The sequence below is a fragment of the Varanus komodoensis genome, unplaced genomic scaffold (genome assembly GCF_004798865.1).
Source record: "Varanus komodoensis strain SLA01 unplaced genomic scaffold, ASM479886v1 scaffold125, whole genome shotgun sequence".
Lineage (NCBI taxonomy): Eukaryota > Metazoa > Chordata > Lepidosauria > Squamata > Varanidae > Varanus > Varanus komodoensis.
The window spans coordinates 563,066-573,772 of NW_025335360.1; the positions used below are offsets into that span (position 1 = coordinate 563,066).

At 49.5% G+C, this 10,707-nt stretch overlaps 1 protein-coding gene and 1 pseudogene across 1 annotated transcript; one reads left to right on the plus strand and one right to left on the minus strand.

The window, feature by feature from the left end:
- The first annotated feature begins 1,133 nt into the window (after positions 1–1,133).
- On the plus strand, positions 1,134–3,331 carry LOC123019441 (cytochrome P450 2K1-like). The gene is made up of 4 exons (XM_044422329.1): positions 1,134–1,266; positions 1,986–2,173; positions 2,826–2,967; positions 3,153–3,331. The coding sequence occupies exons 1-4, from the start codon at positions 1,134–1,136 to the stop codon at positions 3,329–3,331; spliced, it is 642 nt and encodes a 213-aa protein (XP_044278264.1).
- Positions 3,332–6,258: 2,927 nt separating this feature from the next.
- LOC123019449 overlaps positions 6,259–10,707 on the minus strand; it is a 9,650-nt pseudogene continuing 5,201 nt past the window's right edge.

Here is a 10,707-nt window from a genome sequence, read left to right on the forward strand (position 1 = left end):
GGAGGGCTTTCTCTGCGGTGGCGCCCAATCTATGGAATGTGCTCCCCAGAGAGGTCCGCCTGGCGCCGTCGTTATTTGTTTTTCGGCGCCAGCCGAAGACCTTTTTATTTAAGCGTCATTTTAATTGTTAATATTATTTGCTTATTTTATCTGGCCAGGGCGACTTATTTTATATTGTTATTTCTTGTATTTTAACTTTATGTTGTGAGCCGCCCCGAGGCTTCGACGAATGGGGCGGCATAGAAATGTTTTAATAAATAAATAAATAAGGTTGAGGTGCAGCTCAGACCTTGAGCTGTCTGGGCCATTGCCCGATTCATTCTCCTTGGAACTCTCCAAGGATTCCCAGGAGTTGAAGAGTTTAATGGGATTTAAATGGTGTGTGTCAATATTTGTTCCTTTAATTGGATTGCAAGCCTAAATTCCTAAACCTGCTTGAATGTTATTTTTATATTTATGTCCCACCTTTTTTTCCTCCCAAGAGTCCAAGGAGGCTTACATGGCTTGCCTCCTGCTCCCTATTTTATCCTCAGAGCAGCCCTGTCAGGTAGGCTAGGTGGACTGACAGTGGCAGGCTCATGGGCCAAGTGGGGACTAGAACCCGAATCTCTCAGATTCCACTCCAACACTCCAACCCTGTGCCACTTTGGCTCTCAAAATCCTTGAAGAGCAAGATTTTGTGGGGTCCAGTGTTTGCTTGGGAGCTAGCTTTGCTTTCAGCAAGACTGCCTAGGATTCTGTAAAATTTTCATTTCTTTAGTAATTTGCTTCTCTCCCTTATTAGCAGGGTCAAGGGCATCGCCTGCTGCAGTCTGTACTGTAGCTGGGGGAGTGAGGGAGTGAAAAGGGCTTGCCAGTGACAGCGCCTTTTTGTGAACTGTGCTGGGCACGCGCACACGGATTGGCATAGCCGCCTGCACTTTTATCCTCCCCCGGGGGCGGGTTGCAGGATTCATGGGTTCTCCTACCCTTGTGCATTGCAGCGCTCCAGGGGTGGGTGTATGGGTTTTATGAAATACCCCTGTGCATTTTGCTGTGCACTGTTTTGTATTTCTCGGCTCTATGGATCTCAGGAACCGTATGTACTGTCCAAACACCTTCTTATTCTGCAGCACAAAGGGGACCCTGGGCGTATGAGCACCTTGGCATATGCAGAACATGATGCAGTTGAACTGGTGAGGCAGCTTTTCCTGGCAGGCTCAGACACAACCACCACCTCCCTCTACTGGGCGCTTCTGTACATGGTGATGTACCCTGAGATACAAGGTGAGAAGAGCCCTCTGGCGCTTCCACGGTTTCGTTATTCATCCTCCAGGGTTAAGAGAAGGCTATGGAGGTTATGAACCCGTGGCAAAAATTCAGGGTAGCTCAAGCCCTGGTGCAGGCAGGGTTGTGACACTCCAAAATTAGTCTGCTCCCTGGCCTGGTGAGGGCAGCGTTCCCCCATGAGGAATGTGATTGTGTGCATGAACAGTGGGTGAGGGAATAGTCCATGGTGTTCAGGCTAGAGCCAAATCGAAGTGGGCTGCCCCCATTGTTCTCTTTCCCCCCTCTGTGCAGCACTGGATTTCAGGCAGTTGAGGGGAGGAGCCTCTTCTTCCCTGCTCCCACCCCGTCCTAAGAGAAGAGCATCCCTGGGTTTAACAACTGGCCTCGGGAGCCTGAAACTCCCCATTGAGGATTCTTTGTTTAGTTCCGTGTGAACAGCAATTGATGTCCAAACCTGGATTCAAATTTGACTCAATGCAAAACTGCCCTGTGCAGTCTTATTTTTTTCCTCCCAAACTGTAGATGAACTTGGAGTCAAAGAATGCTTAATTTGTGTTGCTCCTGAGCCTCACTTCACTGACAAATATGCTATTCTGAGGCAGGTAGTCCTAACTTCCCCATATGTGGCTAATCCAGGTACCATGAGTGAAGATGCAACATACAACGTGCATTCAAGATCGCTTGACTGCCCATGTTCTGGTTCTTTTCTCCGGCAGAGCAAGTTCAAGAGGAGTTAGATACTGTTCTGGGCTCATCCACCAGCATCTGCTATGAGGACCGGAAAATCTTGCCCTTCACCAACGCAGTGCTCCATGAAACCCAGAGACACAGCAGCCCAAATGCGGTGGGAACTGTGCACACGTGTAGCCGGGATACGACCATTCGAGGGTTCCCTGTTAGCAAGGTGCGTTTGATAGCAGCTTGGGAGCCATTTTGACAGGGCCAGTGGGGAAGGGGCAGCTCCCCTAGGAGGGATGGGCATTTCTGTCCCTGGTCCCCTGGGGGTGTGAGGTTCCATGTCCCCGGATCTATTCCCGGGCCCCATCATCCGGCCCCCGCCCTGCATGGCTATAAGCCTTTTCAAAAGTCCTTCACGGGTGCCAAGGGAGTCTTGTCCTGGGCCCAATTGTCCTGCAAGGGGTGATTTCTGGAAGATTACATTAGGGTTATTCCTTTTCGGGGGTCTGAATAAGGAAAAGGGCCCACTGGCCTTGTCATGTGCACATTTTAAATAACTCATCGCATGTATAGAGACACTTGCATCGTGCGTCAATTAGGGTATGCACATGTTGTGTCCTGCCTCACCTCAGGCCTTTGACATGCGTCTTTCCTGTCCTCTGAAGCGGGAAGCACAACAAGCTCCAGAGCACCTTCGGGGAGTCCTACTTGCAAGCCACTTACCAGATACGTGGGTTGTGCTGAATGCCTAAGCAGGTGCTCCCCTTGCCACTGTGGGGCATCCCAGCGGGACCGGCCCGGGAAAGTGCTGGCCCGAACGGCATATCTATTGCCCAAGCCTGCTGGCTCAGCATCCCAGCATATCCTGTTCCCTGCAGGGCACCATCGTACTTCCAAACTTATTCTCTGTCCATTATGACCCTGAGAAATGGGAGACGCCACGCAGGTTCAACCCGGGTCACTTCCTGGACAAGGATGGGAACTTCGTGAACAAAGATGCTTTCCTAATCTTCATGGCAGGTATCATTAGCTTATGACTTTCAGAGTTTATATACTTACCTGTACCTTCATTCATTACAAACCTCATGATGGTTGGACTTTTTAAAAAACAGTTCAAACAATAAAAGGAGTAAACCTCTTTAGTTCCAGTACCTGACTCTTTCCAGGCATGTCCCATGATAGGTGTCTCCCCCTTCATCTTGCAGGGGTCCGCATGTGTCTGGGGGAGAAGATGGCAAGAGTCACCCTCTTCATCTCCTTTGCCACCCTCCTGAAGACATTCAGATTTCGACTGCCAGAAGGGGTGAAGGAAATAAATGTTGAACGCCTTCCGGGAATCATTGCTCAACCTCAACCATTCAAAATTTGTGCTGTTCCTCGCTAGACTATGCTTACGTTATTCCCAGCAGCCCCGGAACCTGGAAGGAAAGCTCTTGCTGCAGAGCCGCCTGGCTTGTTGTTCTTAGTATCCCTTGCTTAATGTGGCTCCACCTTTTCCCATATCCACCACATTGTGAACTAATCACTGCATACTGTGTGTTATTTGTCATGGAACCATTGGTTGTTGCTGAAATATGGGTTATCACACTGTCTAACAAATCGTGTTTGTTTGCTATGACCAGCCCGTACATCAGAACCCACCAACAGGCCAGAGGGTGTCTTCATAGATTTTCAATGGTTAACAAACCATGGGTTGTTAGTGGGGCTGAGTACAGACAGAACAATAATCCCTGGAATTCCCTGGACTTCTCTTGCCTCCCTCCTTTTCCCCCCATTGACAGCTTTCCGCAGCTTCTAGCAGCAGCCAGTGCCTTCCAGAATCTAGGAAGACATGTCTAAATTCCATCGCTTATTAGCTTGTGCTTTGGCTTTTGGCTTGGGAAGAGGGGGCCACCAGTGTTGAAACAAATGCAGTTTGTATCTGGAAGGCCCACCGTCAGGTGGACTCACATCAGCTTCTCTTTGCCTTCTCGTCAGTCACCCACACATCATATCCCAACTGGGTATTCCCAGAATCATAGAACAGTAGAGTTGGAGGGGCCACATAAGGCCATCGAGGCCAAGCCCTGGTCAGTGCAGGACTCTGAGTTGAAGCATCCCTGACAGATGGCAGCCCAGCTGTTCTTGGATGCCTCCAGTGTGGGAGAGCCCACCACCTCCCCAGGTCATTGGTCCCATTGTTGTGCACTAACAGTCAGGAAGTGCTTCCTGATGTCCAGCTGGAATCTGGCTCCCTGCCACTTGAGCCCCTTATTCTGTGCCCTGCACTCCGGGATGACTGAGAAGTGATCCTGCCTGCCTCTTTGTGGCAACTGTCCGAGTGTTTGAAAAGTACAATCTGAGCTCCCTCAGTCCTGCCATCTTGAGGCTAAGCACACCCCGTTCTTTCCATCTCTCCTTATGGGGCTTTGTTCCTACTCCCTCTTCTCTTATTGCAACTCAAAATAGCCTTTGCTTTTTAAAAGGCGCAGAACCTGATATTTTCCTTACTGAATGGCATTCAGTTGCTGCCAGCTCAGCACTCAAGGCGATCAAGATCTCTTTCAATTTTGTTTCTATCTTCCAGGGTATCCAATCAACTGTGTTGCATCTTCATGCAGTTAATGTTGCCTCTTCCTGATTATTCTGATTAGGCAGAAATCTAAATTGTACTGATGGCCACCAATTCATACCCTTAAGCCCAGGTTCTAAAACCAGCATGATACCCCACTGGGCTAGGGAATTCATCATGCATTTGTTCTTTCTATGCCATCGTTCCCATGAGGACAGGGGCATGTGTATGGGCCTTCTCCTCACCTTTGTGTCCTCACAACAGTCTGATAAGGTAGGGCCAGCTTGGTAGGGATGCCTCAGATTCTCCCGTGAAAAATGGGAATCATGTGCTGGCTGTCATCCCAGCAGAACCTCCTGGGTCAGTACTGGCAGAGGATATGCGTGTCCCATTGGGCTGCTATTTCTAAGTGTGTCCCTTTCTTGTGTGAGTGTGAGAACAAGCCCTTGCATGTCACCAAACGGGAAGCTTGTGTTGAATTCTCTGCCATGGAAGCTTACCCTGCTCCCATGTCGACACTGCCACATGCAGGCTAACAACCTTCAGGGAAAAACCAGTCCAGCTCAGGGGCCCGGTCAGAGGGTTCATTGTGCCAAGCATCCAGGCCAGTAGGGGTGTCCGAGAGAGTGGTTGGGGGTAGCCAAGATCCAGGAATCCAGAAAAGCAAAGAAAACCACCATTGGCTACAGAACACGCTACTGTCATGAGCCGAGGTTCCTCTTTCAAGCAGAAAAAAGGCCCAGACTGTTTTCCTTGCCAAACGTTCTTTATTGCTCCCAAGCTCAAATCACCCAGAACATGTACAGAACAGTTTGTTGAACCCAATCTAGTGCTTACCTCCAGGAACTCTCCTTAGGAACATGCCTGGGCCCCAACCCTTCCCCTGAAGGAAGACGTTCAGTGCCCCGGTCTAGTGAAGTCCAAGGGGCTTGCCCTTTCCCCTCATTGAAGCCTCACCAAATGGAGGGGAGGGTCTGCCAGTCAGCTCTTCCAAGTTTGTGACCAGTGCCTCTTTGACTTCATAGAATGCTTCACAACCAGCATTGGCTTGCGCCCTGTCCATGTTAGGACCAAATGGAGGAATGCTCTGCCATAATTTGGCTCTGGAAACAATGACACTGTAAGAACGGCTTCACACTTAAGGCAGGTTCCTGACCTGATCCGAAAACCCTGTTGCAAGTCTCCTACACCACGCACATCTTAGAGAGCTCAAGTACGCATGTCCCAAAAATGCTTCCTTTTGTGTCTTATGGCTTAATCTATTTGAGCCTTTTGTTTTCTCTTGTGTGCCTCTAGCAAACTGTTCAGACTTGACCTGGTAGTCCCTGCATGATGCATATGTGCTCTGTATGTCTGGATAAACTGTATGTGTTATTTTGATTGTACGTCCTCAGCAAGGGTTCACTGTGTCTTGAAACCCATCTGTGGAAGATCTTCCCATAATCCTTTGCAACCTGCAATATGGATAATTACGAGAACAATCAGGGCAATGCGAAGGCCTGAAAACATTTGGCGCTCAGGCACTCTGGGCTGCAAAAGACCACAGATTCCATCTCACGTGAGTCCCTCTGACTGCAGGCCTTCCAGATAGAACACGCATTTGCTTTGACACCAGTGCCCTCCTCTTCCCAAGCCAAAAGTCAAAGCTGAAGCTAATAAGCGATGGATTTTAGAGATGTTTTCCTAGATGCTGGAAGGCACTGAATGCTGTGAGCTTTCCTACCAGGTTCTGGGGCTGCTGGGAATAATGTAGACATAGTCTAGTGAGGAACAGCACAAATTTTGAATGGTTGTGGTTGAGCAAGGAATCCCGGAATGGTTTCCACAGTTACTTCCTTCACCCCTTCTGGCAGTCAAAATCTGAATGTCTTCAGGAGGGTGGCAAAGGAGATGAAGAGGGAGACCTCTTCAGGGGCTATCTTCTCCCCCAAACACACGCGGACCCCTGCAAGATGAAGGGGGAGACACCTATCATGGCACACGTCTGGCAAAAGTCAGAGCAGGCAGAGGACAAACTGGCTTGGGAAAGAGATGGGATGGCCAAGGCCATGATCGGGGGAGAGAAGGTGCTACTCTTGGTGAGCCACTAGTACATCCTGCCCCTGATGGGGACGCCAATTCACCTCCTTCCTGGCCCTTTCTTGCTAAGGGTGCCATTCTGCCAGTTCCTCCATGCTCACTTGGCCGCTGTGTTTTGGAAGCGCCTGAAATTCCAGGGAATTTTTTAATAGTTAAATGGTATTTTAATTATTCTAATTTTTATGTATGTACATTATTTTTATCCAGTCCTTAACAACTTACAAGTATAAGGTACTGGTACTAAGGAGGTTTAATTGTTTTAGTGTTTGAACCATTTTTTAAAATATCCAACCATCATGAGGTTTGTAATGAATGATGGTACAGGTAAGTATATAAACACTGAAAGTCATAAGCTAATGATACCTGCCATGAAGATCAGGAAAGCATATTTGTTCAAGAAGTTTCCATCCTTGTCCAGGAAGTGACCCGGGTTGAACTTGCGTGGCGTCTCCCACTCCTCAGGGTCATAATGAACAGAGAATAAGTTTGGAAGTACGATGGTGTCCTGTAGGGAACAGGATATGCTGGGATGCAGAGCCAGCAGGGTTGGGCAATAGATATGCTGTTCGGGCCAGCACTTTCCCAGGCCGGTCCCGATGGGATGCCCCACAGTGGCAAGGGGAACACCTGGTAAGGCATTCAGCACAACCCACGTATCTGGTAAGTGGCTTGCAAGTAGGACTCCCCGAAGGTGCTCTGGAGCTTGTTGTGCTTCCCGCTTCAGAGGACAGGAAAGACGCATGTCAAAGGCCTGAGGTGAGGCAGGACACAACATGTGCACACCATAATTGACACACGATGCAAGTGTCTATACTTGCCAGGAGTCATTTGAAATGTGCACATGGCAAGGCCGGTGGGCCCATTCCTCATTCAGACCCCCAAAAAGGAATAAACCCTAATGCCATCTTCCAGAAATCACCTCTTGCAGGACAATTGGGCCCAAGACAAGACTCCCTTGGCACCCGTGAAGGACTTTTGAAAAGGCTTATAGCCATGCAGGGTGGGGGCCGGATGATGGGGCCCGGGAATAGATCCGGGGACATGGAACCTCACACCCCCAGGGGACCAGGGACAGCAATGCCTGTCCCTCCTAGGGGAGCTGCCCCTTCCCCACTGGCCCCGTCAAAATGGCTCCCAAGCTGCTATCAAACGCACCTTGCTAACAGGGAACCCTCAAATAGTCTTATCCCGGCTACACGTGTGCACAGTTCCCACCGCATTTGGGCTGCTGTGTCTTTGGGTTTCATGGAGCACTGCGTTGGTGAAGGGCAAGATTTTCCGGTCCTCGTAGCAGATGCTGGTGGATGAGCCCAGAACAACATCTAACTCCTCTTGAACTTGCTCTGCCGGAGAAAAGAACCAGAACCAGAACATGGGCAGTCAAGCGATCTTGAATGCAAGTTCTGTGTTGCACCTTCACTCGTGGTACCTGGATTAGCCACATATGGGGAAGTTAGGACTACCTGCCTCAGAATAGCATATTTGTCAGTGAAGTGAGGCTCAGGAGCAACACAAATTAAGCATTCTTTGACTCCAAGTTCATCTACAGTTTGGGAGGAAAAAAATAAGACTGCACAGGGCAGTTTTGCATTGAGTCAAATTTGAGTCCAGGTTTGGACACCAATTGCTGTTCACATGGAACTAAGCAAAGAATCCTCAATGGGGCGCACTGGAGTTGTGTACAGTGGTAGTAATACCTCTCTTGATCTAGAAGCCACACTTCTGGTTATGCAACCAAGGGTGGCGTTCACCCTCTTGACCACCGCATCACACTGCTGACTCATGTTTAGCCTGCAGTCAACCAGTACCCCGAGGTCCCTTTCACAAGCACTGCTCTCCAGCCACTTGTCACCTAACCTGTACTTATGACACCTATTCCTATGCCCCAAGTGCAAGACCTTGCACTTATCCACATTGAACGCCATCCTGTTGTCTCCTGCCCACTTCCATAGTCTGTCCAGATCCTTTTGGATCTGGAGTACCTGCTCCTCACGTGTGGCCACTGCTCCAGTTTTAGTGTTGTCTGCGAATTTGATCAGCAGACTGTTCACCCTTTCTTCCATGTTGTTAATGAAAAGATTAAAGAGGATTGGCCCCAGGACAGAGCCCTGAGGGACCCCACTTGTCACTGGCCGCCATCCCGATGATTCCCCGCTAATGGTTACCTTCTGCTTTTGGTCAGTCAACCATGCCCTAATCCACCGGACAGTGCTTTGGTGTATCCCAAAACTCCTCAATTTCTCCACCAGGATATCATGAGGCACTTTGTCAAATGCCTTGCTGAAACCCAGGTATACCACATCCACTGCATCCCCTCCATCTAGCCATCTCGAAACCTTGTCATAGAATTCCACAAGGTTTGTCTGGCAGGAACTGTTTTTGCGGAAGCCGTGTTGTGTGGCTGTCAGCCTCCCTTCCCTATCTAGCATCACTAGATCTCTCTCTATTATGAGCCTTTCCATTGTTTTTCCTACAATGGACGTAAGGCTAACTGGTCTATAATTCCCCATGTCCTTTCTACTACCCTTTTGAAAATTGGGACCACTGATGCCACCCTCCAGTCCTCTGGAACTTCACCTGTTCTCCATGAGGTCTCAAAAATGGAGGCCAGCGGGCGTGAGAGAACCCCTGCCAACTCTCTAAGTACACTCGGGTGTAACCCATCAGGGCCTGGCGCCTTTGTAATGTCCAATGCCCTGAGGAGCCCCTCGACTTCAAGGGGGGGGGTGACTCTAATCTGTGCCCCTAAGTCCCCAGCCTCATCTTATCTCCTATGCGGATATCCCCCATCCTGCTTTGGGGAGAACACAGAGGCAAAAGAGTCATTTAGCATCTGTGCCTGTTCCCTCATATCTGTCACTGGATCTCCTTCCTCCTTATTTAGTGGTCCCACCACTTGTTTCCCCTTCCTCTTCCTATTTACATGCTGAAAGAAGCCCTTTTTATTGCTCTTGATACTCTTGGCAAGTCTCAGCTCGTAATCAGTCTTAGCCTTGTGAAGAATCCTTCTGCAATGGGCCTCCTCCTCCTGGTATACCCTTTGGTCTATTTCCCCCAGTACCCATTTCCTACGGAGGTTCCTCTTTTGTCTAAACCCTCTAATCACCTCCTTTCGCATCCATGGCGGCACTCTCCTCCACCTCCCCACCTTACTGACTAAAGGTATCATCAAGGATTGCGCCTCCAAAGCCTCCCTTTTGAGTGCTATCCACCCCTCCTCAACTCGCTTACCTTCCAGTAACCTATCCCAGGAAACTTCCCCCAGTCTGGCTTTCAGTTGGCCAAAGTTGGCCCTCTTGAAGTCCCAGCTTCTAGTGCTCAACCTGCTGCACGTCCCCAGTCCCCTAATCTCAAAGCAAAGGATGGAGTGATCACTCGCATCACTCGCTCCCCTAATCTGTACTTCATCTATCAGCTCCTCCCTATTGGTCAAGACCAAGTCAAGGATGTTTCCCCCCCTTGTCACCTCCTGGACCCTCTGTGTGAAAAACGCTCCCTCAATAGCTTCTAGGAAGCGACATGACCTGGCTGTCACTGCCGAGTGAGTCTCCCAAGTAATATCCGGGAGATTGAAATCTCCCATAATTACTGTATCTCTCCCCCGAGATATCCTTAGAATCTGGCCTGTCAGGACATCTTCCAGGGTCTCAAGTTGACCTGGAGGGCGATAACATACCCCCATTGTCAGGTCTCTTTCCCTGTCAAAACCCCTAAGTTTCACCCAGACTGCCTCTACCAAATCCCCATCTGTGCTGCATTCTATCTCACTGCATCCTATCCCTTCCCTGACGTATAAAGCCATGACCCCACCCCTCTTTCCCTTCCTGTCCTTTCTAAAAAGGTGATACCCTTCTGTGTTCACATTACAGACTTGCCTTTTGTCCCACCAAGTTTCTGTGATTCCCACCAGATCATACCCTCCTATTCCCAGGAGAGCTTCAAGCTCTTCCTGCTTATTACCCATGCTCCTAGCATTGGTGTACATGCACCTCAACTCTTCCCCCCGCTTCCCTTCCTTGGAGTTCCCAGCCTCCTCCTTCCTCCCATCCTCCCTGATACTTGGCCCCTCTCTGTAGGAGTCCTGTCAGTCCCTGCAGTATCTCCAAAACCCTGCTCCCAGAGCCCTGATC

What these genes read in the sequence shown, in the direction of transcription:
- LOC123019441 (XM_044422329.1), top strand. Translation starts at nt 1,134, where the DNA reads ATGAGCACCTTGGCATATGCAGAACATGATGCAGTTGAACTGGTGAGG. An exon ending in GATGTACCCTGAGATACAAG is followed by an intron (nt 1,267 to 1,985) that starts GTGAGAAGAGCC and finishes TTTCTCCGGCAG; the next exon opens with AGCAAGTTCAAGAGGAGTTA. An exon ending in TTTCCTAATCTTCATGGCAG is followed by an intron (nt 2,968 to 3,152) that starts GTATCATTAGCT and finishes TTCATCTTGCAG; the next exon opens with GGGTCCGCATGTGTCTGGGG.